Below are 26,256 nucleotides of genomic sequence, written 5' to 3'. Positions count from 1 at the left end.
CCGGCGAATCGAATCGAATCGAATCGAATCGAATCGAATCGAATCGAATCGAACCGGCTCCGCTCCGCGCCCGCCTGCAGCCGCGTCGCCGCCCACGTGGCCGCGCACCGAGCGCGGCGGCGGGGACGCGTGGCAGCGGGGCGGGCTGCCGGAGCGCAGCCAATCGGCGAGCGGCAGGGCGGGACCGCACTGGGCGCTCCGCCACTCAGGGACGAGGGGAGGAGCCCCCAGCTCGGCCCGCGCCACCTATTGGCGCAACCTGTGTTTGGTGTTGCATCATTCGCCGCCTACGGAGGCCGCCCGGGGTCAGCCGAGGGCGGCCCGCTCGTGTCTAGGCAACGGCGGCGCCGCGAGGCGGCGCCCTCGCCCCGCGCGCCGGGCGGCGCGGCGCCGCGGTGCCTGCCGGGAGCTGTAGTCCGGCGGGCGCCGCGGTGCCTGCCGGGAGCTGTAGTCCGGCGGGCGCCGTTCTGGAAGGTTCGGCCCGCGAGCCCCCGCGCAGCGTGGGCACCGCCGTCTTCCTTTAGTTGGCTCTCGGCGGCCTTGTGTGCGCGGGGCAGCTGTAGGGGCGACTTATAACCAGGCCGAGGCTGTGGCGTGGAGGCTGCAGAGAACGTACACAAATCCGTACACTGGTGAGGGCCTTGCTGGGGCAGCGGCAGCCAAGGAGTTGCTACTCCTGCCTCCATGGCCACCCTCGGTCCAATTGCACCCATGGGCAAGAGGTATGGAGGGATGCGGCGCCCGCCCGTGAGTGCCCCTACTCCCCTGCACATAGCGCTGTTTCCTGCCCCCGTCATAGGCATTTCCCAGAGAACCGAGTCCGCGGCATCGGCTCTGCCGCCCGGTGCCCGCCTGCCATGGCCAGCGCCCCTTGGGCCCCAGGCTGCCCAGCGCCGGTGCCTCCTGGCAGCCGGGCAGTCGGCAGAGCGGCCCCCGAGGGCCGGTTCCGGCTGTGATTCCAGACATTCCGCACATGTTTCTGCCGCCTTTTGTCTGATCCAGCACTGGAATTTCGCTGCTGCTGGGATTTCTCCAGGAGGAATGCGGGTGGTGCATTTCAGGAACGGCTGCAGCTTGCACACTGGGTTTAATGGGCACAGCAGGTGTGAGGAAGGACTCTCGTAATCCCCAGGGTGTTTTTCTGCCTTTTATGTTTGCTTTCCAGTGTTGTTTTTATCCTCTTGGCATCATCCTTCTCTTTCTGGCTCCTGGCCCTGCCCGTGGGTGGCGGGAGCAGGTTGATGAACTGGTTCTGCCTCTCAGAGAGGGAGACCCAAACCCAACCGCTGCTTTCCTGCCCATGCAGACGCTTGTTTTGATGGTGAGTGACTCATGCAGTCTTTCATTCTGCAGTGATGGTTTTCTCACTTTCTTGGAATTACCTGTGGATTCCTTAATGAAGAGATTTTCCTATGCTTGAACCAGGATGGAAATTTTATAATCCAGCAAGCAGAAGTTACATTAGCAGGATTAACAGATACCTGCAGCAAGTGTTCCAACTTGTAGAGCAGAAGGGTCAGCGCAGGAGCCTCCCGGGGCTCCAGAGAGGAGCCGTGTTCATCCCTCCTGAGGCGGGAGCGGTGATGCCGACTCCAGGGAAAGGCAGCCGCATCCATGAGGGTTCACTCAAAAGAAAGCTCTGCAGTAACGGGCTGTATAGGGACCAAAACACCTTGAAATATGTAACCAGGCAGCGTTTTCCTCCTTTCCTCATGAATGTTGCCATACTGCCCTTTTTTTTTTTTTCCCCTCTTTGGCTTTTTTTTCTTTTTTCATTTTTGTTCCTTTCTTGATAGAAATAAATCTCCATCTTTCTCTTGAGGATGAATTTTCCAAAACATTGTATTTGAAGGATACCGAATCCTAGTTATCTTCAAAAATGATATAAAAAAATAAAAAACCTTTCTAACCATATATATATATATTTATATATATATATACATATATATGTATATATGTATGTTTCTGTTTGGGATCCAGGAGGGCCTTCGTAGGCTGACTGCAAAACAAACCCGTAGATCTCAGTGAATTTAGGTTCGTTCTGATATTAGTGTATCCAAAAGTTGAGGGTGATTTGTGCTTCAGAAATCCCGTTTTATGGCAGAAAAGTTATTTGATCATGATTTATTAATTAAGGGGAAGGAAAGCTCTGTAAATAAAGGGCTTTTTAAGTTGGATCATAACAGGATTGGTTCTTAAAGTCATATTAAGAATCTATCGGATGTTCTCTGCCCTAGATTGGGTAATCTCATAGTTTCCAGTGGTGAGGGAATGTTTTAACCACTTGAGCTGAGGTTTAGATTTTTTTTTCCCAGACGAGTGGATTGTTGTCCACAAGATCTTCTTTCGCCGTTTTAACCATGCTAACATTTTTTGCTCTGTCTTTGGCTGGCAGATGAGAAAGCTAAATCTGAACACGCTGTCCTTGGCAGTGATTTTTCTTTCCACTCCTCCAGTCAGTGGTAACATAATTTCTATCTCCTTGTTATTGTTGAGGCACTGGATTTTACCGCGATTGTCTCCCAGTTACCTATTCCTGCTGGGACTTTTTTTGTGTTCTTAGTATTGCATAATTCGCGTCTCGACAGCTGAAAGTTTTTCGTAGTCCTGCTAATGACTCCTATTCCCTGCAAAATCATGACAGCAGGAAGCAGGCGAGTACAGAGCTAACGGCAGCGTTACCCAGATGAGGAGCTTCCCAAACGCCTCTCCTGCAGGATTTGGCAGCGTCACCCAGCACCTGCCACTGACCTCCCTCTCCCTGTCCCCATCAGCCCCTTTAGAGCTGCGTGGAGTCCTGGGAAGAGGCTTTCTTAAAGCAACATTCCCTTTCCAGTTTGGAACTTTATAACACAGTCCATGATGATCCACAGGCACTTATTTTAATTTTAACATGCAACAAAAAATAAATAATTCTAGGTGGTACACAGCTTAAATTATCCAGTTTGACAAGTTAAAAAAAAAAAGGATAATTCATAAATGTTCAAAATTTCTTCAGTGTAAAATTGCTCTATTTGTGCAATGCCTACTTAGTGCAAATGAATTTCTCTTCTAAATCTAGAATTTCTGATTTATACAGTCCCTTAATATGTTTGGGCTTGGGGGTGTTACAAATAAAGTCCTCTGCTTTATACCTGCACCAAATACTGTTGGTCTTTCCCCAGAAAAGCTGGCCAGCCTCTTGCTGCACCATCTTCTGCATTTCCTGCCCTTGATGGGAATTTGTGCAAGAGAAAAATCTCCTGGAAGGGTGTTTTGTGCATTCCTTTTATTACAGACAGTGAGCGATTCTTGCCCTGTCTCCTGGGCTAATAATTCCCATCTCTAAAGGCTGTTTCTAAACCAGGGAGCAGCAGAATTACCCAAAGCCATCTGTCCTAGCATATTTTTCCGCTGCTTTTCAAACCCACAGGAAGCCCTGATGAGCTACACGCTTCCTTCCCTTTTCCTGAGTGACTCTGCTACGAGGAATGACAGTCAACGCGGCCAAGTCCGTCTGGGATAGACGCTTTTCTAGGGCTGCACCCAGGCTTCCCGAAAGGAAAAGCAAGTGGATCTGTGCTTTATGGCAGAAAGGACAGGCCGTGTCTGCTGAAACCCTCGCCCTGCAGAGAACAAGGTGAAAACACACAAGTCTCGGAGATACAGTCGTCTGCCTTACAGATATATTTTGAATTGGTTATAAAATAAATCTTGCTTCTGACAGTCAGCTACTCCTAGACTTTAATTAAAGCTATCCCGTCTGCATGCTTTCTGCGCAAGTACTCAGACTGCTTTGGTTTCTTGCTGGATCAGAAATGATGAACAGTTTTTCCTATTAAGTTTGAAATCTGAGCCACGCTATGCAGGACTTCAAAGTGGGTGTTTTGTCAGGGATGGGTCAGAGAAATGCAGCTGGTTGGTGACGCAAAATGTTCGGGAATGCTAGACCCTGATCTGGTCCGAGACGGTGCTGTCTTTTTCCCAGCAAGTTTGGTGTTTTGTACAGAGCTGCAAGATCCGTTCGTCTTTGCATCCGCTTCCTTACCCCCTCCCAAGCCCATATTCACTTCAAACTTCCATAAGACAAAACAAACAAGCAAACAAAAATCCCCTTGATGCCAGTATAAAGAAACGGCAGCGCATGAACCAAGACAGCCCGTGGCGAGCTACGTTCAGGTCCTCCTTTAGTGAGGACTGCAAATGGCACGTGAATACTTTGCAGTTTGGTTCCATCCTGCAGCCTGTTTCTCAGCAGCAGAACTCCCGCTTTGCAAAATTTAATTTCTGCAATGACTCTGTGTTTGCTGCAAGGAATATTCCATGCTTCCCACCAAGGTGCATGCCTGAGGATTTTCTTTCTCTGTGCTGATGAGGGAGTAGGGAAGGAAGGGCAGGGGCTGCTAATTTTCAGAATAACATCACACCTCTGATGTTCTGCTCAGAAATGTCCTGACTATAATCTCCCGCACTTGCAAGTATTTAGTGTCTTACCACATAGTCCAAACTAACCCGAACTGTGAAGGATATATATATATATATTTGCCCTTAGAACTGGTGTTTTTTGATGCAACTTTTAGTTTTCCCACTTCCCAGGTAATCCCTTCACTAGAGCTCTGTGTTGGTGACAGTTTTAAAATCCTTTGTGTCTCTCCTTAGTATTTGGCTCCCCGATCCAGCAGTTTGCACGCCTGTCCCTGCAGCCCGCACGTCTATCCCATGGCGGTGACGGGCCATTCCGCGCGCTGGGCTGCGTCGTCCCTGCCGGGCTGCAGGTGATGGAGCAGATGGGAATGACATGGGAAGCGGGTTGCTGTTCCGGACGGCCCGCAGCCTCTCCACGCAGCAGGTTGCTCCTTCGCTGGGCCAGTCCCGACCTGCAAGTTCGGTTCAGATTCCCCATTCGCAAACTCGGTCGCCACCGGCCCGCGCCACAGCCCTGCCTGCCGAGTCCCTCATCGCTTGTGTCACGGTGCTCGGTGGCTTCTCGGCAGCCGACTGGGGCTACAGGTGGGAGACGAAGCGGATGCGCTGGGAGTAGGCCAGGTCCGCGACGTAGAGCAGCAGGTTGACGTAGGTGAAGATGGCGATGACCAGCTGGCTGTCCCAGGGGCAGCGGCCCTTGGCGCAGAGCGCGGGGCGCCGCGGGGAGCCGTACTTGCTGTCAAAACAGAACACCGGCCAGATGACGGCGGCGCTCACGTACAGCAGCACGGCCACGAAGGTGTAAACCACCACCGAGCGCTCGAAAGGGAAGCCCAGCGTGGCGGTCTTGCCCGTGACGCTGAAGGCCACCACCACCACCGTCACCACGAAGCAGAAGCTGAAAACGGCCACGCACCACTGCGTGGCCACGTATTTGCTGTACTGGCTGTCGTTCACCAGCGCCCCAAAGATGATGCAGGCCACAAAGGCCTGCACGATTTTCAGGAGGCCGGAGACCGTGGCCATGTAGCTGGTGACTTGCCCCGGCTTGGCCCTGGTCAAGAACACTTCCACGGCGTAGGCGAGGAACAGGAGGCCCGCGAAGACGCTGGCGGCGATGCGGAAGTCCCTCACGTCGCAGCCGATGGGGTAGCAGCCCAGCTGCACGAAGTAGAGCGGGTAGATGACCGCGGCCGTGGCGCACATGAGCGTGGCCAGCATGGCGAAGGCGGCGGTGAAGTTCCCCCAGGAGATGTGCAGGCAGCTGTGCAGGCGCGTGAACTCGCAGCCGATGATGAAGACGGTAACGGCGAAGCAAAAGGTCCAGACAAACATGCAGAAGGTGCCATAGGCTGCGCTGAACCCGCCCTGGTGGGCGACCAGGCTGAACGTGGTGCAGCCGAACGTCATCTGCAGGAGACGGGCTACCCCCACCGGGGACGTCACCGCGGCTGTGTTCAGGTACGGCCCTCCCGCGCTCTCCATCCCCTTTCCAGCCCCGCGGCCAACGCACCTGCAGCCCCGAGAACCTCCTCCCGGCTCCGCGGCTTTGCCCTGAGTCACGCCGGATGGAGGAGCCGCAACCTCACCGGTGCCGCGGGCGCTGCGCGTGACGCGGGCGCCCTGTGCGGGAGGCCGCAGCGGCTCTGCCTCCCGCCGCGTCCTCGGCACCGAAACCGTCCCGGTGCCGTCCCCTTCCCCGCACGGCGCCGCGGGGGGCAGCTCCTGCCGCCGGCCGGGCGCGCGCTCCGCTCTGGCCGCGCAGCTGTAGCTCCGCACGGGCGTTGCAGGGTCCCGGGGTATAAATAGGTGCTATATTAATAGTGCTGGAATGGAGCGAGTCCTGCCCCCCGGCTCCCGCGCGGGTGTTGGTTACACGGAGCTGCCGGTGCCGCCGCGGCGCCCCGGCCCTCGCAGCGCTGCGGCGCTCGCCGCGGCGGCTCCGGTCCACCCCGCTGCGGGAGCTGCAGACGGAGGATTTAGAGGCCACGTTGGGAGCTGACTCACGTCCCTCCATATAATCAGGGCAGCAATATACAGTTATTTAACTGCTGTGAAAGGCCCTGCTGTGCACAGGCCACTAGCGAGAGCAGGTGCCTGCTTTGGAGATACTGTTCGTACTGTCTCCTTGTAATCCCCGATTCTGCTTTATGTGAACAAGTTATTCTTGGATCCTTGGATGCCAGAAATAAATGCAATTGCCCACAAAGAATTGCTTTGCTATACTTAGCTCTGCTTTGCAGTCCAAGTTTCAATATGGATGGTCAAATCTTTGTTCCTCATTAGATCAAAGCTTTTCCAGATTTTGTCCAGTCATTTTTGGCATACGCTTTTCCCAAACGTGGTCTCTACCTAAAAGTCTCATAATTTTAGCTTTAAAAGACCTGAATAACATTTCCACTGTAGTTTCACATTGGGGAAAATGAGCAGTGCAACTTAGGAAAGTCCTCCCTTTCCTCCTTGGTGAGGGCCCTCGGGCTGCAGCGTTTAGCGGTGCTGCCCCACGCTGCTGCCCAGCCACTACTCACAGCAATGTTATATAGTCTAGTAAATTTATCAAGGTCCCCCCTTAAAAACGTCTCTGAGACAGCCTTGCTCCCTGCTATGCTTTTTGTGGAGCCACACAAAGCTGAGCATGTGGTTCCTGATTTCCAGGCACTTTTTCCCCTCTTTGCAAGGTAAACTGGATGTCTCATATCCCTCCCCCTCAGCACTCCCCACCTCTTCTAGGGTGAAGTGACCTTTTAGAAACACAGGTTGTCTTCTCTGCACCGAGTCCCAGACTTCCACAGGGACATTTATGCTTCCCTGCAGAAACACATCCCTAGACACAAAGCGGGCCCTTGCCACATCCACAGAGGCAAGATATTGTGTATCCTCATCCTGCAGATGACTGATGAGGACAGTAGTTTCCCCCAGTGTCTCCCACTGATAAACTCCCCCTGGGCAGCAGCAGTCCTGGCTCAGCTCAAGCACCCACTTTGCACTGATTTGCTCCGTTTTCCTTCAGCCTCAAAGGATTCCAGTTTTCTTCTATGTTTTTCCAAGCCTTCTGAGTACTGAGGAAGCCTCTCAACTTTGTGGCATAAAAGTTAAATTAGAACTATCTTACTTGTACACCAATGTAATTAAAATATAGATGATATGAGTAGTCCCTAGATTAATCAGAGGGAATCAGAGGGAATCCTGCATGTCAATTCTGCTTGCAACACCATTCAGTTCCTCTTTAGCTACTTTTTATCTTAAGTTGGTACTAACGCCCACTTTGCACAGCTGAAATGCTCATTTCCTGCATGGTTCTGCCCAGTTAACTTCTGATTGCTGAAGCCCATCAAAAGTAACTGTATAGAAGGGGGGTTGTTTGTTTGGGGTTTTATTAATTTGTTACAAGAGGTCTTACAAATAGCCTCACCACTTTAACCTGGCAAGACTTCTGGAAATGCCTGGATTTTTTTGAAAAATTTGTCTCTGATTTTCAGTTGCCTGTGCGTTGTGCAGCCATCTATGTGAGTGCAGGAGAATGCAAAGCAGGTGCTAAGAACCTCTACAGAGTGGATATAAATTGCTGCTGTTTGTTCAGGTTTAACTACAACAGCTGCAGTGCATAACTGCAAAAAGTTTTTAGAGCAACAGTCTCTGCTCTCTCCCTAAGCAATGGTCTTAGGGTCCTCTGTGTCCTCCCCTGCTCTCTTCCCATAAAACCAAAGGGGATTCAGTCTGTTCCCTGAGGAGGGCGTATTCCCAAGCAATTACAGAATCAGAAATAGGTTGGTTCTTGTCCTGTGTTCTCTACCTTTTACGCTCCAAACGCTTCCCATTTTAAGGCAGGGCAGACAGTCTGATCAAACCAACCATTTCCTGCATTAGAACAATGGCCTTTGCTGTAAAAACAGATGCCTCTCTGCATCTTAAAATGCAACGCCCCAGAGTAACCCACAAGTCATCGCCCTCAAGCTGAAGGTGTTGGGTGGGTGATAATCTCCATGCTTAGACTTCTCATTGCCACCTTTTCATTAAAGAAACAAGGACAAAACAAACTGCAAGGGGAACACAAAAGTCTAATTATTATAAAATGTCAGTACCTCCCTCAGCCCTTTCCCAGACACAAGTGATCACAAGGAAAACCCATCCAAATGAGCAGCATATACAACTTTACAAAGACACATGAACGGTTCTCTGGTCAGCCCTTATAAATAGCATTTTACATATTAAAATAAATATGTCCATATTGCCAAAGTAGCAAGAGGTTTCTTCGTTATTAAAAAAAATATGTTACAAAACAATATCATTTATTTTATATTTCTTGCTTATTTTAAAAAAAGTAATAAAAAGTCATTTTATAAAATAATACAAAAGTAAATTGAGTACAAGAGTGTCCACCCTAGTGTGTGTCCTTGGTTTGTATGTTATGACACATCATGAACACTGACCTCCAGGAAGTCATGTAATCATTCCTTCACTTCTAGTTGGTCAAAAGAAATCCAGTGCTTGCTTTTTTTTTCACCACTTGTATCAAGTCTATGATGTAAAAAAGATCGTGGCAAGGGAAGAAGTCCTAGATCTGGGGAAGGTTCCACTGCTATTTACGGCTTTGCTATTCCCTGCACCAGATTGTCTCGTGGAGCACAGGAGGAGGATGTGAATGGCCAGAACTGAGCTCTGCGGTATGGAGGTGACGAGTGCCACTTACAGAGTGTAAGTAAGAAATTGCTCTTTTCTTGACACATCCTAAATGTGCAAGACTGTGGGAGCCTGTGGGGTTTGAGCCTGCATGAGTGTGGGCGCGTGCCTGCCTGCGTGAGCGGGAGAGGATCAGAGAGGCTGGGGAAGGACTTGGAGCTTCCTCCGCCCCATCTCATCTTTGCCCCTCAGGAGATCCCCTCCTAGTTACCACTGCTGAGCATTCCCAGAAGCTTACTGGGCTCCAGGCCCTGTTGCTGTGCCATCTTCTGGACATCGAAACCCATGTGCATGAGGAACTGGATCACGTTCATCTCCTGCCCTGTGAACTGGTCCCTGATGGTTGGGCACGAAGGGTTGCAGTGGGGCCATGGGCAACTGTCGATCAGATGAATCGGGCAACCTTTTAGAGGGGTTTTCCCATTTTTGTTGCTTTCATGTAGGCTCCGATCCCAACAGTGCAGGGCACGGGGTAATGAAGTCCCCTTCACCTGGATGTCTGTCCAGTGACTGAAAACACAAACCACACAGACAGCGTCAGAGAGGTCAGGCTGGCAGGATGGCCGGCTCCCCTGCTGTTCCCCCATAGCCTTTCACATAATCTGCAAAAACACTCACTTGCGTGTAATGATCTCGTGAGACAGGCAGGCAGGAGCAAAGCTAGCACTGAGCAGAAAAAAAAGAAACATCAATCAGGTCAAGGTAACTTCTGTTGAATAAAACCTTGACAAGCTACAAAATAGAAGTTTTGCTGACCCTCGTAAGAGATCTAGAAAGAGCAACGGCTGTCATGGTGTAAAGTACAACTAAACTGGAAAGCACCTGAAGGAAAAGGGGCTCCATCCTTTGTGCTGCTTTCGCACAGAGAAATTAAGGTTCATTAACAATTCCCCCTCTGTTGTCTCATCAACTATCTTTTTTTCACAGTCAATACCTTTCAATACACCCTGTCATGTTGACTGCCATACAGCGAGTGGCAAGGAGTCTCAGACCTCACCTTGGAGATAGGAAATGAAAAAACACATTCCTATGGATAAGATTACTGACAATTGTGAACCTCGAACTTATTTGGCACTTATTTAGAATTGAAAAAGGCAAGATTCTTAACGCAAACTACATATGCTTATGACAAATCTATGACACTGTTTTTCTGCAGAGCTCTAAGGAATGTTACTAGAATACTGAATAAAGGACTTCTCTTTGAAATAAAGATGTCAGATTCTCCGAGGGAAAGACTTACGTTACGTCCTTCAAGGTGTTTCTCAGCTCCCTGCCCAAGTTCTGGATGTAGAGCCACTGCCCCTCCTGAACAGGCTGGCCAGTTAGGTGCACGTTGTCTACAGTAAGTTGGGCCTCATCAAAGAGCCACTGGACAATAAAGACTGGACCTAGAAGGACAGAAGAATTAGAAAAGAAATAATTGCAATTAGTTGCAAATACAGAGAAAACCTTAGAATCCATTCTAAAACTCTTCTCTCATACTTACACCGAAGAGTGGGGTAAATCTTGTATCCAAAAAAGCAGTTCCATTCCTCTCCCTCCTTAAACTGCAGTTTGCAGCGCTCAGGAACAATGCCATTCCAGTATCTACAAGACAGGTCAGTAACAGGATGAAGGTCATAACACCATCTTAACAACTGTCCTTCCACATCCTGGTCTATTTCTGTTCTGGGTATAGTTTCAGCTTATTAAATAGCAGAACTTTTCCTTGGCTGCCATGTCCTATCAGTGCATTTGAGGGCATCTGCAACTACACACATGCTTTTGCATGTCTAAATTCTAAATGATTTTCTTTTCCAATAAAATCACCCAAGAAGCCACTAACATATGTAAGTACTTTTTAAGTATCACAATGCAGGAAGAAAGAGAAGGAGGGCATCTCCTCCTCACTCTAACGTCTTATGAAAGAGCTGTTTAGAGTATCTGATTTTACCTTATTCCTCTCTTGATGGCTTCTGTCGGAGCACAGGTTATGGTATCTATACAGTCGGTTCTGCGATACTGTTTATTATCCAGGAACCAGCCAGAGTCTGCCAAGCCTCGAACCTGAATCCCGTGATAACCCATTTCCTCCAGCTGCTCTGCCACTCGATCCACGTTCAGGAGCACTCCTGTCCCTCCAGCGCTGCAAGGGCAACATTAACACTGTGGTCATGGAGCAGACAGGGCTACTATGTGACTGGCAAGCGTGCAGGCCCTCTTACAGCACTAACACCCTGGGCAACTCCAGCAGAACACAGGATGATACAGTCAGTGGTCACAAGTACTCATAAGCAGCACATGTTTCGCAGCGTGGAACCACAGGAGCCAATACTCTTAATGGAGTGCTTATCCCTAACACCCTGGCTCCAGGAAAGCTTTTACTCTATTATTTTATCTCAAATGTGCTTGGACCAAGAGCTGAGGAACTACTTTTATATCACCCCCTGCTGCACCACCCAAAGGAGGAAAATGAGAACAGATACATGGTTTTCTGTGTTATTACACTTCTAGAAGAAAATATTCAGCATTTTATGACATCTTCTTCCTAAGAACTGATTTCTGCTGTAGAAGCCTCCTGTTCTTCACAGGAAATCCTGTAGGTACCTACCTGCTTCCTGCTAGCAGCAACACTTTTGCAGTGCTGAGACCTTTTCCCACCAGCTCTTTTATGACCTCCTGAATGATCAGTGCTCCCATGAAGGCATATTCACCTGGAACAGAGACAGTGTCATCAAGCTGTTCGCGGTGCAGGCCAAGTCTTTGCTCTTCTCCAGAGATGCTTAAGAACCTCTGGAAGGGAGCACAAAGCAGGCCCATTTTCCCCCCCATACCCATCAAATCTAATAAGATATATTTCCCCAATACAAAACTTGCTTCCCTGAAAGAACAGAACCTGAATACAGATGGACTGTTTGTAGTGGATATAAACTACCTCCAATATACAGTAACATGAGCACATCTTCCCACAACAGCGTTGAGAACTGATAAACTTAGAGAAGGAAAACAAGAGCATACCAGGAAGATGCTGGACTCGATCTCTATAGATGAGGAATGTTCCTATGTTCCTATAACCTAGAACATCAGTTCCCACTTACTGCATCCCTTGCCCTTCCATGGGCCAATTCAGCCCAGTTCAGCATTCAGTATTTCAAAACATGTTGCATTTACACAGACCACTACTTCCTTTGCACCACCAAAAAGTAACCATGCTTGTCCAAGTGTAACTGTGTTGCAGCAACAACTGTAAGAAGCTGTGAAGTAAAAAGGCTCCTTACCATGGCAAAAAGTACCCCAACTCAGAGAAAAGTGTTCAACCTTCTGACTTTTCAATGCCACATCACAAAGCATCTTAGGCCAATTTCTTTCACTCACATCACCGTACAGCAGCAGTAATTCCATTCCAGTCAAAGAAAACTCATTGTGAAAAAAATGAGAGGAAAACTAAGCCCCCAGTGATTCTCTAGATAGCATTACATCCAAATACCAATCCTGCTCAACTTGGGAAACCCAAGGAACTACATGAGGCAGAACAATTCATTCACATAAATTTGGCTTAATCCCAGAGAGGACTCCTTTAACTCGGGAGCTCCCAGAGTCTCCTTTAAGCAGACTCCTAGATATACGTTGTTGTCAAAATGGCAACTGATGTAAAACAAACATGCATTATGATGAGGTCTTCTTTGCTTTCCAAGACAAGCTGCAGGCAGCTTTAGCCTGACACGATGGGTTTTTCCCAAGGCCAAATAGCTTCCTGATACAAGCTTGAAATGAAGGTCACCTCACTTGCCTCTCAGATCAGCAAAGCCAAACTTGCATGCAACAAGCCATGGCTCCTCAGTTCCAACAATTAATTTGCTGTGTGCTGGATTTTAGAGATTCATCTAAAAGGAATTTAGTGCCTCTAATCTTTTCATACTGCATCGGTGTAACATCTCTACAAGCAGTGGCTCTGAACTATGTCAAAACAAGCTGGGCTAAAAAGATCAGAATGCTTTATCTGGAAGTCGCTTGATATTCTTTCCTGTCCTTTAGCAAGAAAAAAAAGACCATTCTTCATTCATGTAATTTCACAGAAGTCTGGCCATATCCTTTAACGTGTGATGTCTGTGGCAGCACCAGCCCATCAGCCAACACTCACTTTTCTCAGACTTGGAGGAGGCGCCGCTCCAAACATCACTTGAGCAATAAGGGATGAATCTGCAAGAAAGAAGTGTGTGAGAACCAATGTTCCTTCGACATTTCAAAAGGGGTGAGGACAGGGTCAAGTAACTGAAAAAAAATTAAACCCTGGCTGAAGGGAAAAGGAAAGAACTTCTCCAGTTAGACACTTGCATCCCTGCCTGTGCAACAAGGTGACAATGGTGACAATTACAACTGTCTGGGCTTTTCTTCCAAAAATGATTAGTCTTAGTGAGTTAAATCAACAAGTAATATGTCTTTTATCAGTCTAACTGAAGAGCCCAGCTCAGTGAATGGAGCAGAGGACCCAGTTTTGCTCTTGGCTGTCCCACTGATGTGGTGGGTGGGCTGCCACAGAGCAGCTCTCTGCACTTCAGTTTTCCATGTGTGACAGGTGGAAACCTTGTCCATGCAGGGTAAATGGTGGATGCTACCACTAGAGGTTTAGGCAGTTATCTTCCTATATTGGTCTCCAGCTTTTGGGATGCGAATTAACATCCGAATCTGCTGCCATTCCCTTCTATATAGATATCACATAGACTAGTATCTTTCCCATTTCTCTTCTGTGAACTGGATGAGCTACTCTATGCTCTTTTCAGATTGGCAAATGCAAGACATGCTATCAACCCACCACCCATAATAGAATTTGCCACTTCACTTATTTGGGAAGACTCTCTAAGCTGCCCCCAGTTTTTCATTAGATCACCACATCACTCCAAGCAGACTAGACCTATATTTCTCCACACCTTGCCATCACAACTCATTAGGTAGATAAACCAGGACAAATGAGGAGATGCATGCTTTCCCCTTGCAGGCATCAGTCATTTCTGTCTCTGCAGCGTTCTTACTGGCCTAAAAGACTGGAGATGCTGCTTGAGGACAAAGCTATTCCCTGTATTTGTCTGTTCTTACACCATGTTGGCATTCCACCAGTGGGGATTTTCTTCTGGCTGCGACGACAGGATCCCAGTTCCTGCAGAAACAAGACATGCACGCCTATTGCTCTGTGGTTTCAAGCAACTGTGTCAGCCTAACGCAGGATACAGACCATATCCATGGGAATTAGGTGTGTGCCTTGGCACGGCACCGGTGTCCGAGTGGGAGCGGGTGCTGGTGCCTGGTGGCAGCGACTCTGCCGAACTCACCGACTCTGGTGACCGGCCACTGCTTGGAGCTCATGAGCCGCCGCATGGTGTCGAAGCGAGTGTCACAGTTCTCCCGGTTGAAGCAGTACCAGCCTCCTGCCGGGGAGAGGGGATCTGTCAGTGCTGCACTGTGGCCCCCGCCAGCGCGGGCAGGGCCTGGCAGTGGGGACAGCGCATGGGGGGAGACAGGACAGTGCCAGGGTGAGGCAGCGACGGTGCCCAGGGGGAGGCAGTGGGGATGGCACCAAAAACAGCATGGAGATGGCATCGGTGACAAGATGGGGACTGCGGTAGCTCGGGGCCCGAGGAGGAGGCGGGAGAGGTGACGCTGAGGCCAAGGTCCAGCTGGCACCACCCGCCGCCACCTTTGCAGGGAGCCCCCCTCGCGCCGCCCCGACGGCAGGACTCACCTTCCAGGAAGAGCAGCCAGCGCCGGCTGCCGCGCGACTCCTTCAGGTAGTAGCTGCGGGCGGAAACGGGCGGCGTGAGCGGGGCGGCCGCGCCGGGCGCGGGGCAGGGCACGCGGGGCGCCGCTCGCTGCACCTGTCACGGCTGCGCCGCGGGCCGCCGCGTGGTGGCGCCGCCGCGCCGGGCCCGCGGGAGCGCACGGGGCCGGGGCCGCGCAGCGCCGCGGGAAGCCGCTCCGTTCCGCGCCGGGCCGGGCAGGGCTGAGCCGCCTGGGCCGGGCCGGGCTCGGCGGCGGCGGCGACGCGGCGCGTCGCGGACTCACCCGGCAGGGCTGCCGTCGTTGCAGGTGACCGAGGCGTTGTGCAGGAGGTGCAGGCGCAGGTCGTGGGGCAGCGCCTGAGCCGAGCAGGGGTAGAGCGACTGCGCCAGGCTCTTGACCTGCGCCATGAAGCTGTCCATGTTGCCCTCCACCGCCGTGAAGTCCAGCGGGAAGCTCTCGGCCGCCGCCGCCTCGCCGCGCTCGCGGGCCGCCGCGCCGCGCCGCCGCCAGCCCCGCCTGCCCTCGCCGCCCGGCGCCGCGTGCAGCAGCCCCAGCAGCAGCAGCAGCTGCACGGCCGCCGCGCCCATCGCCGCCCGCCGCCACCCGCCGCCCGCCGCCAGCCCCTGGCCCGGGCGGGCGGCGTCGCCCGCGCCCCGCCGCGCCCCGCCGCGTCCGCGGGGCCGCCCGGGCCGGGGGTCGGCGGCAGCGGGCGGGGGCTCGGGCGGGGGCTCGGCGCGGCTCCCGGCGCAGCCGCCCGCCGCCCGCTCGCAGGCGCCGAGCATGACAGAGGGGCAGGGAGTGCGCGGGGAGCGCGCCGGGGGCGCCGCCAGCCCGGGCGCCGCGTGGGGCAGCAGCCGGCCAGCCCCCGCCCTGCCCTGCCCTCCGCCCCCTCGGCGAGGCGGAGGGAGCGGGGGGTCTGCGCCGCGCCCGGGCACCGCCGCGCCGGCGGGACGGGACGGGACGGGACGGGGCGAGCGGCGGCGGCGGCGCCCCGCCAGCCCGGCCCGGTGGCACGTGGCGGCCGCCCCGCTCCGCTCCGCCCGGGCCGGGCCGCGGCAGCGCCGCGGGGGTCGCGTTCGGCGGCCGCCCCGGCGGCGCCGGCCGGGCGCGAGGCCCCGCACGTGCCGGCCCCGCGGGCGCTGCGCTCCCCCCTGCTCCCTCCGGCGCGACGGCGGCTCCTCCTCCGCGGCTCCTCCCGGCGCTGCCGCTCCCGCGCCCCTCAGCACCTTCCGCGGCGCTGCCCCGCGCCCCGACGACACCGTCCCCCCGCCGCCCCGCTCCCGGGCGCAGCGACACCCCGGGGGCGAGCGGATGCTCCGGGCCGGGACACGCGCGTCCCGCTGCCCGGGAACACGAGGGATCCAAGGGGCCGTGACTCCGTGCAGCGTGGAAATGGGGAAGGGGTTTTTCACCGGCACCAGTCGCGGCGCTACCGGGGCAGAAGTGGGAACCTGGACGGACGTCCCGGCTCCTGCGAGACCTCTCTGAGGTTCAGGTCTCCAGGAGCTCTGCTTGGTGCTCTGACCAGCGGGCACATCCTCGGGGAGCCTCCCTGCTTTTTCTCCCGTGTTAGGACATTTCCAACAGTGAAAAGCAGTAACAGAAAATACTGGACAAAAGCTACCTTAAGGATCTGTCACGAGGCTGTGTGTCAAGCGTGGGACCTCCAGATGTTACAGACATGCTGCAGCGATTTCAAAACTCGGCGTCACAAACCCAGGAAATGTGGAGAAAATGTTACCCTTGAAATAATTCCAACTTTGTGTAGATAGAGCAATGGTCAGCAAATGCACCTAAACAGCCCTCAAAAGTGGAGCAGGGAAACAGGCAATTTATCTGGGATCAAATAGGCGAAAACAGTATATTCTCAAAACAGAATGTGTTTTTCCCTGGACAGAAATTCACAGAGCAGCTGTTCGGCTGCTGTAACTACATTTTCTACCTTAGTCTGTTTGGACTTTAAGTGTATCCTTAGCTCTGAATTTCCCACTTGCACGACACATGGTTTTGCAATATGCTTGTCATGTGTTTCAATCCTGCAGTTACTCTTAAGGCACCCTCAGTCTTAGCTCTGTCCTCTGTCAGATTTCTGCCTCCAAATGTTTTGCTTTCCTTTCATTTAAATGCTGATAGTACCAATAGTATTTTTAAGGTAGGAAACGCCTAGCATACCATACACATACAAAAGCCGCCCACTGACACTGCGTGGGCAGCGCAATTCTGTATCATCATGTCTTTCTCTGCGCTGCCTGTGACATCCCTTCCTCTCTGCTGCGATGGGTACAAAGAGATGATCACTTTAAGAAGAGCTCAGCTGCCTGAGCAGGGGGGCAGCTGCGTAGTCTGTACAAAGCCTGAGTGGATGAACCTTCCACTCAAACCTTGAGTGGGAGTCCTGGAGAAGACTCCAGGATCCCTGGGGCAGCTGGCACTCACGACCCAGGCTCACGTATCACCCAATACCTCCTAACAGTTAGGCTGAAGAATAGATAACCTTCATCTTAACTCTTTTGAGACGAGGCTGCTGTTCCTGACAATGATCAGCTTGTGTTCCTTGTGGTTTTCATGCACCTCCTCTTTGGGGAGGTTGGGCATCTGGGCTCTGTAACTGCGTTGTACCAGTGCAGCAAGGGGTAACTGATCGTGAGGAAGAACCTCGGCCTGAGGAGGAAGGCATGTTAATGCTGCAGATCTCCAGACCTCTGTCCAAAGACATGAAGCAGTGAAGCTTAGATTATGCCTATTTTGGCTTTGCTTCAACTTTCCTATTTCTCCTAATTCAGATACATCAGAAGGGTTTATTTCAAAGCACTCTTACTTGTCCTTCCAAAGCCCAGGAAAGCATTCATATTGCTTCTGTCAGGAAGGAGTTGGGGGCTATTAGAGAAGTGTAAGGCTTTGTAAGGGTATGGCATGGGACACTGCTTTTTTGTTGGTAGGTTTAAATTTCTTTAACTCTTTGATATACTGAATTTTCAGAGAACAGAATGCACAGAAGCTTCAGAGCATTTTGAAATACTGCCCTTCAGCACGAGAGATTCACTAAACTCATGAGCCCTCCTACACTGAGTAGACTGGATTCAGTATGGAAGGCAGCTCAGAGGAAGCTGTGAATCAACTGGAGTTCTGCTTCAGAAACTGAAGACTTGACATTTTTAGTTCAGTAGAAGTAAGGCATGTAGGAGGCCAGCTAGACATTTTCCATCTTTGCAAATAATGTGAAGTGAGACGCTGTTTCAATTTAATATCCATCAAAACGATTTAGGCTGTATATTATGTTCCTGGGAATATCTATCTAGTGCAAAGGACCACTAGCTGCCTGAAAAGTGTTTCAAAGGAACGGTCATTCTATAGTTTAATCACTGTAATCACAATTGAAACATAAAATGAGTCCCTAGTGCTTTAAAAAAAAACAGTTTGAGAGCATGGTAGGTTTTGCTGAGACTCACCCAGTAGATCTGCAGGCATCTTTTTGAGCTGGACAGTGGCAAAAATCTGAATTGATAAAGAATTTTTCGGCTATTCCCTAATGAGTTCCTCTTTCTCTGTAGTATTTTAATGAGCTCCAGGTTGTAGTCCCCCCGCTCCTTCTTTCCTGATGCTTCTAATTTCGGATAAATATTTGAGATTAGAAGTGGCTCTGGATATAAAATGTGACCCTTAACCTCTATGCAACTTTCTGATTATGACGTGCCATTAAAAACTAGATTCATCTCTACTCCTGCAACTTGCAAGTGCACAGCTCAAGTTACATTGGTGTCTTTAACAGAAGCAACATTTCTTTAAAGGATATGTCACTTTCAAATGTAAAATAGAAACAGCTGCATGCTTCAGACATCAAATAAGATCTACCCTCTATGCAGAAATGAGACCAAATTTAGGGGTTTCTATCTTTTAAAATTAAATGACTGCTCCACCTCAGCAGCTAAGTAAGCACTAATATTAACATTTTAATTCTTTTAATTCTGTTTATTTTTTATTTATTTCCATTAAGATGTTAATTGGTGGAAGGATGGGAGACCTTCACTTTGTGTTAGATAACCTGCAGAGTTTTGGTGTCTTAGCCTCGCTTTTTTAAAGACTGAAGTGAATTTGCAAGCCAGATATTTGTTGCACCTTTTGTGGGTGTTCAGAAACTTTCAGAACAATCTTACCGTTCAGTCCTCACGCCTCTTCAGATTATATTTTACATCAGAATGGTGAGGAATTACGGGAAATACATCCGTAGACCTGCAGAAACAGAAAATCATAATTAATTGCATTTTTTTTAATGTGATACCAAATGACTTATCCAAGATACTTGAGGAGGACAATCTCAAGCAAACACATTTAAGTACATCTGTCTTAGGACACAATTAAACTGTGGCACGCTTTGCCCAGTATCTTGTGTGTGCCAAAAGCTCAAATTGATTCAAAACACCGCTGAGAAAATTAATGTAATAAAAATTCACCAACTTTATTAAATGTAAAGATGTAATTGCTGATTCCAGAAGCTTGGAAGGTGCAGACAGCTGGTAGCTAGAAATTTATACTGGGAGAAATATACCTGCCTATCCTCGTGTTCTGTTGCTGTTCCCAGTCATCACAGTGTACCAACCAAACTGGACTGTGTGAGCCATTCTTGCTAGGACATAGCTCTAGCAGGTGGACCTCTCTCCTGGAAAAGGGGATGCTCAAAAGGACTGCATTTCACAGCCACCTTATGCAGTGCTGTATTTGAGAGTATGAACAAAGTTCTTTGGTATATGAGCTGAGAAATTATAAGTAAAAGAAGGATGGTGACAATATCTCCATATATAGTTATAATGATTATACTCAGAAAGTTCCATAGTTGCTTAGTTAGAACAGTCAAGAAAATGCATACAGAAAATTTACAGGATATTGCCATATTACTGAAAGTGGTTCACTTGATGTGGATTAATCAGTTACTGATCAACTTTTCTGTGATAACTGACCACATACATGCTCCATGTCCATTGCAGCTTCGAAATCAAATATATCCGCTCAAACCTTTTTAATATATCCAGGAATCACAGATACAGACCAGGATTCCAGTACCTGAACATTGGAGCTATATGCGCAACATGTCATTTACACATTCCAATAGAAAAGAACAAATCCAAAACAAGGACTGTAAAGGTATTTTTAAGCATTAACAACATATTGTACAATTAGATATCCTATGTTAGCATTTGTGTATCTTCCCAAATGGGAAGGCGAACTTAAGAGTTTTGTGGACTTAGAAGGCTACAGGCATAAGCAAGAGGATCCCTCCATCCAATTTCCCATCCCTTATTCTCCCTTCTCTCTCACTGCTGATATAGAGTTATCTATAACAAATGTCGCTTCCCTTAAAAGGACCTTTTTCCTTTATAAGGCAAGCAAAGCAGACATTTCTGCGGGAGCTGGTGGGTGGTGTTGGGGACTTAAGCTTAACATATATGATAAATATAGAAAAAGTAAAGGAAATATTTGGAATGTGGTAACAACTGAAGCTAGATAAATACCAGTGGTCACCAGAACTAGAAGTTCTTTATGATAGGAGCAAACAAAACAGACCGTAGCTGAATCTCTGGAGAATGGCTTAAACACTACGAAGGTGGTGCTGACAGTGAGGGGAATGGCTCCAAGAGAAATAACTTTGTGTTTTTTTGTGAGGGTGCCAACAACCCTCTTTCGCAGGGAGGGCTCCACTTGCATGGTCTCGCCACCCATGTCCTGGTTGTGACACCGCTTGGACTCATCTGCGAGGGCAGCGCAGTCAGGCTGTGCTCCGGGGGGACCAGCGCACGTACAGGTATCTTCAGCCCTCAGTCGCTCTGGGCTGATGGCCCCGGAGCTCAACGTCCCTGCAGGATGTTCAGCACACGGCCACGCTGCCCCAAGGCACATCTGGCTGCCCCAAGGCACATCTGGCTGCCCGAACCGCCGCGCCAGGCCCGGACTCAGGCTCCTTCCCATGCCAGCTGCCCAGGCTGGCGTTCCCTGGCACACAAACCCACCAAAGGGCAAGCACGGTGAGGCCTGGGCCACGCAGGTGCGGCCACGTCTGCCTGGCTTCAGCAAACGTGACAGAACGTAGTACTGGAAAGTAAATGGAAATGAGACGCTGTTGATAGCTCATGGAGGCGTTAAGGAAGAGGTCAATTAGTTTATTATTATTATTATCATTTTGCGTAGAGGCCGTGGGCAGAGCCAGGGTTGAGGGCTCCGCTGCTCCCCGGCCCTAGTGGGCGCTCAGGGGCCCGCGACGCCCGGGGCTCCGGGCAGCGGCCCCTGCCGCCCCTCCGGGCCAGGGACCCCCGGGCCGAGCCGGGCTCCCCTCCGCGCTCCGTGCGCACCGCGTCCGCCGCCAGCGGCTCCGCGGGCCGAGGCGGGAGCGCTCCGGCTGCAGGCCCCGGCCCAGCCGGCGGGGCGGGCTGGCGGCAGGGGGCGGCCCGCGGCGCAGCTCCGCCCCGGCGGCGGCGCGGCGGGCGGGAAGATGGCGGCGGCGGGCGGGGGGGGCTCGGCGGTGTCGGTGCTGGCCCCTGGCGGGCGGGTCACGGTGCGGGTGGGGCCCGGCACGGCGCTGCTGCAGGTGGGTGCGGGGCCGGGCCGGGCCAGGCCGCGGCAGGCGGCGGCGCGCGCTGACGGCGGGTTCTCTCGGCAGATCCTCGAGGAGGTCTGCAGGAAGCAGGGCGCCAGCCCCGACGATTACGGCCTCAAGTGAGTCTCGCTGAAGGGTCGCTCCGGCGGGCCCCGCCGTGCGGGACAGAGCCGGCCCCGCCGGGCCGGGAGGCGCCGGCCGCCTCGTGAGGGTAGCGCGCGGCGCCCGCGGCCTGGTCACTCCCCCCGCGGGCCTGGTCACTCCCCCCGGTTGCTTCATCCCCGGGATGGGGGCGGCTCCCCCTTCCCTCCCGCTGCCGCCGGGGTTCCCGGCTGCCCCCCCGCCGCCCCGCACCTCCTGCTGCGTGAGGACAGGGGAAGCGGCCGCGCCTCGCTGGGACGGCAGCCCCGCGGCGGGACAGGCCGCTGCTCCCGGCTCCGCGGCGGGTTTTCCCACCCCCGCTTTGGACATGGATACGGGAATCCCGTGCCCCCCTCACCGGGCGCTGCTGCGGGTCTCTGTTTCACAAGGGTCTTCCCCTCCCTTCCGGATGCTTCCACTTACCGGGCAGTAACCAAGGAGTTATTGTGTGACCAGCGGTGGAAGTTACTTTTATTGTTGAACACAAAGCATGAATGGGTAATGAGCTGCTGTTTATCTCTTAAATGTTTGAGGAGGGACATGTATATACCTGACCATTAGTAAAATGTGAAACCTCCATAAACTGCAGGTGTTTGGTACCCAGAATCACTTTTGTTGACTGTACCTTGCAGTCTCCCCCTTGCTTCTCATCACCCTGCGGGGAAGCAGCTTGCCCCGATGGGACTTTGCACCTTGCAAGTCCTCGTAGTGCTCTGGTAGCTCGTGGTAGTTCCTGGTGTCCTCACGGGCGTGTTCTCCATGCAGGTTTCAGAGGAGCATGTTGGATCTCTCCTTGCAGTGGAGGTTTGCCAAGCTGCCCAACAATGCCAAGCTGGAGATGGTGCCAGTCTCGCGTAACCGTGGGGGAACGGGGAGCACAGGGAGCACGGTATGTCCATTTCACAACAAAACCCGGTTTATTTGCTCTTCTATTATGCTGGATGTGATCGGGAGATAAAGTGATTAGAGCGTAGTGAGGCCAGTGCTCAAGTGGAAGACCACCCAGAGAGCAGCTGGGGGGCAAAACAGTTTGGAGTGTTTCAGTAGCCAAAGTCCTTGCTTACAGGCCAGACAACAGTAGATTTCTGCTAGATTGTCCTAATTTTTGCTTCAGTGTATTTCAGTGTGTGGCAGTATTTGAGTATGCCTTTTTAGTATAACGTGGCAAGTGCCTATGGATGCTTTATCTGTAATAATTTTTGTCACATTTACTCTTACAAGTTTTAAAAATCTTTTTATATACGTGTCATTATAGCACCTGCAGACGTAACTTTTAAAACAATGCATAATTGTTAATGAGTATAAACACTTCATTTTATGTGACAAAAAGGATATATGATCTTGTTTATGCAGTCTGCAAATGAAGATTTACCTATCACTGGCAGCAGTGCCTCTTTTTACTGACTTACCTACTACAGAGTTTCTCAAATTTTGGGAAAGCTTTTGGCTCTGTTAATGCTAATTCCATTTGTCTGTTACAGGCAGTTGCCTTACCCAAATATTAGCTTACACATATGCTGAAACGTGACTTCTCTGTGCCATGAGGTTTTGAAACCTCTGCTGTCCTTTATTGTGGTGTCCTGGGTTATTTTTAGGATCCTATTTCCTATGAAGAGAAATATGGATCCTATGTCCATATTTCTCTCTGTAAAACCTCCTTCTGTTTTGTTCTGTGCGCTAATGTTTTGTTTTTGACTTTGTGTGAGAAAGAAGTTTGAATTCCAAATGATATACATAATAAAAAACAAAACAAATAAAAAAAAAAACACCCACAGGCTGGCAGCATCTGCTGTTATTTTTAGTTCCAAAGGATGATGATTGCACTGAGTTTCTGTTCCAGAGGGAAGTGGTTCTGTCAGAATGGTACAATGATGACTTTATCTGACACGTGCATCCATTTTGAGGGATTTTGTACTGAAGGAAAACAATTTCTTTCTTCTTTTTCAAGAAGATATACACAGTATATGAGAAAGTATGAGAAGGACTGTGTATATGAGGAAGTGCTTAACTCTGAATCACTACTTGGGTTGCAGAAGAAAAGAGCTAAAGAAAGTTTAAGTTGTTGCTGTTACGTTGTGTTACAGCAGACATGTCTCCAGGAGGGAGGCTTCCCTTGGATTGTTTGTTGCTATTTTTACGAGTTTAAAAAAAAGGAGACAGCAGTATGTTTGTCAGGGATGCAGTCTAAACAATTGCTGCCCCATAAACTTAGAACAGAGGTCTTGGAAGAATTTCATGGTCAATGCTAGAAAATAATTGTACAAAATACAACTGACTGAAATAATTTTCCCCTGCCATGGGGAATCAATACTGAATACTGCAGGAAGTTTAAAACAGCTGGATAACTCCATGGCTAGAACTGGCACTGGTGTTATATCCGAATGTAAGGGCAGTTGAACTGTGGGCTTAATCACTCAGGCTCGTGGTGGTGCTTTTGTGACCAGCTCCTTTATTGACCTGATGTTCATGGAAATAGAGGTGTTTTCCTGTGGAGCGTTTGGCAGTAGGAGATAGACTACAGATTTTGATAAATGACTTGTTCAGCACATCTGATGATGATAATAATAATAATAAAAGTTTTGGATCTGCCTCTGTTGTAAAAAAATCCTTGATTCCTGTAAGACATGTCTCTAGTGAAAAGCTGAACAAATTTCCCTTGCAAAAGCAGGTGATCTAGGAGCACCAACAAATACAATTGTAGTGATGAAGCTATTAATCTTTTACTTATATGTTTGTAAATTTAGAAAATAATTGGCTCTGGTCTCTGTAACATTTGATATGGATTTGGGGCTTTTTAAGAAGACTTTTATTTTCTAATTGACTGAATATGATTTTCGTGACAAGCTTGGCTTTGAACTGCTGCCCAAAAACTGATGCAACTGGCGGTCTGAATTTCTGGGCTGGATTCTTTAGAATGGTGATGTCAGCTGTCATCACTCTGCTGTAGCTGAGACTAATCTGAAGCTTGTCTTCGACACTGAAAAAGCAGGAGGTCATGTTAGTGATGGGATAAAACTACTTAGTTCTGTTGGCCAGTTGCTGATGATGCCACTGTTTCCTTTATGCAGAAAAATTGCTGGCTGCAACAGATCACAATTTGCAGCCCTGTGAATGCAGGAGCTGGGCTAGGTGACAAACACAGTCTACCAGGGCCATCGCTATAGACTGGAGTGTGTGATGTCTATTTGTTCATGTATCTCTTCAAAAAAAATAATATATATTGCACTGTCAATAGCAATAAGTAGATTTAGCATTGTCAGTAATGTCAGATGAAAATGCAGATTGAAAGAAAACGTCTGTTGGTGTCCTACTCTTATGTCTTTCCCAGACTCTTGAATAAGGCTGATTTGGGGACACTTTGGAAAACATAGCTGATAGTATCTAGTGTTTCTATCTGATAGGTATTTTTGTATACTACTTTTTTTAGCCAGATCTGCTAATTTGACAAACTTAAGTGGTAGTCATTTTGAGAAAGAAGGCCTAATATTCTCTAAAAAAAGGAAGGATTACAGCTTGAAATAGTTTATTCATTTTCCCTTTCTTGTCCAGGTGCTAGATTTTTTTTCTTTGGAGTCATTGGGAGTTTAAAGTTCTTCAGGACTGTCCTCAATGCGTTCATTTTGGGATTTCTTTTCCCCTCAGCTCTCAGAAGAGTACATAGAAGCTGCATGAGCACCTGCTCATGAATGTGAATGTTCACACTGTGGACTGGGAGAAGCTTGTTGGGGTCTAACAGCTGTCCCTTGCCTTCTGTTGCAATGCTGTTTACAGATGTTTGAGAAGGCAGTAATTGAAAGCCAGGGATTATTTTTGAGATTTTGTTTTACTCTTACACTGTGTGTTAAAATTTGGTAGTTAGGAAGCATTAGAGAGTTGCAAGTTACACAAGTGTTTGTTTTGGGCTCAATAATAGTTAGGTCTTCAAAATCTTAAATAAATCAGGTAGATTTGAAACATGTTCATTGTTCCTCTATGTGGATGTGCTAGTATGCCCTTTCTTCTGCCTCAGGGAAGTTCTTTCCCAAATCGATGCTCTGCAGAGCTCTATGTTGGGATTTTAGTTTATGCAGCTGCATCAATGAGTTCATGACCTTCTGTCTGGGTTATTGGAATTCATTCTATATAGCTGTGAAATCCCTTCCTGTAAAGTTTCAGCTTGTGTAAAACCAGAACATCTCAACTGCTTGTGAAGACTCAAGTTATGAATAGATTATTTGGGATTCTTGCATTGATCTTTCTCTAAACAGAGGTCAGATGAATATCTGACATTTTAATCAGCATTCTCTGAAACGGAGGTGTGTTATGTGAGACTTTATTCCCCTCTTCAGATAGTGCAGCCACCTTTGCACATCTTTCTAGAACAGGACGAGAAGTGCTGAAAGAGTGAGGGAATGTTCAGGAAAACAGATCTCACATTGTGGAACTGAGCCCTGCAGAGGAGATAATGATTCCAGTATTAATTTTATCCTGAACTGAATGCAAAACTACTGTGGCAATTAACTCTTCTCCTTGCTTCAATTTTCACTTGATTCCGTGTGTGTTTTTCCTACAGGTTCGGATTGCACTGCATTTAGATGATGGCTCCCGTTTACAGGACTCCTTTCTTTGTCAACAAACTTTATGGGAGGTTTTCAATCATTTTGCAAAGACCAGGTGAGCACTGCAAGGGAAACAAAACTATTTTAAATGTC

General features: G+C 49.7%; 3 protein-coding genes across 3 annotated transcripts in view; 1 reads left to right on the top strand and 2 right to left on the bottom strand.

The window, feature by feature from the left end:
• Positions 1-4,958: 4,958 nt before the first annotated feature.
• MYADML2 (myeloid associated differentiation marker like 2) lies at positions 4,959-5,889 on the bottom strand. The gene has a single exon (XM_088535923.1). It carries the CDS (start codon positions 5,887-5,889, stop codon positions 4,984-4,986), a length of 906 nt encoding a protein of 301 aa, XP_088392049.1. The 3' UTR covers positions 4,959-4,983.
• A 3,328-nt stretch (positions 5,890-9,217) lies between these two features.
• Positions 9,218-15,738, bottom strand: NOTUM (notum, palmitoleoyl-protein carboxylesterase). Its single transcript, XM_088535807.1, has 11 exons — positions 15,121-15,738; positions 14,801-14,853; positions 14,391-14,486; positions 14,158-14,218; positions 13,205-13,263; positions 11,675-11,777; positions 11,018-11,209; positions 10,571-10,671; positions 10,325-10,472; positions 9,703-9,750; positions 9,218-9,594 (listed from the first exon to the last, which is right to left on the bottom strand). The coding sequence occupies exons 1-11, from the start codon at positions 15,618-15,620 to the stop codon at positions 9,288-9,290; spliced, it is 1,668 nt and encodes a 555-aa protein (XP_088391933.1). The 5' UTR covers positions 15,621-15,738; the 3' UTR covers positions 9,218-9,287.
• A 5,581-nt stretch (positions 15,739-21,319) lies between these two features.
• Positions 21,320-26,256, top strand: part of ASPSCR1 (ASPSCR1 tether for SLC2A4, UBX domain containing) — a 43,069-nt gene continuing 38,132 nt past the window's right edge. Inside the window, exons 1-4 of the mRNA XM_088535918.1 lie at positions 21,320-21,415; positions 21,488-21,543; positions 22,331-22,454; positions 26,118-26,218. Coding sequence (XP_088392044.1) covers positions 21,320-21,415; positions 21,488-21,543; positions 22,331-22,454; positions 26,118-26,218 — 377 coding nt within the window. The remainder of the gene's footprint in view (positions 21,416-21,487; positions 21,544-22,330; positions 22,455-26,117; positions 26,219-26,256) is intronic.

This window comes from Tinamus guttatus, unplaced genomic scaffold, assembly GCF_059628265.1.
Source record: "Tinamus guttatus ecotype Peru unplaced genomic scaffold, ASM5962826v1 Tinamus_guttatus_pri_ptg000649l, whole genome shotgun sequence".
In the NCBI taxonomy this organism is placed as follows: Eukaryota; Metazoa; Chordata; class Aves; order Tinamiformes; family Tinamidae; genus Tinamus; species Tinamus guttatus.
The sequence above is the reverse complement of the archived record's forward strand: the minus strand, read 5'-3'. Positions and strand labels throughout refer to the sequence as shown.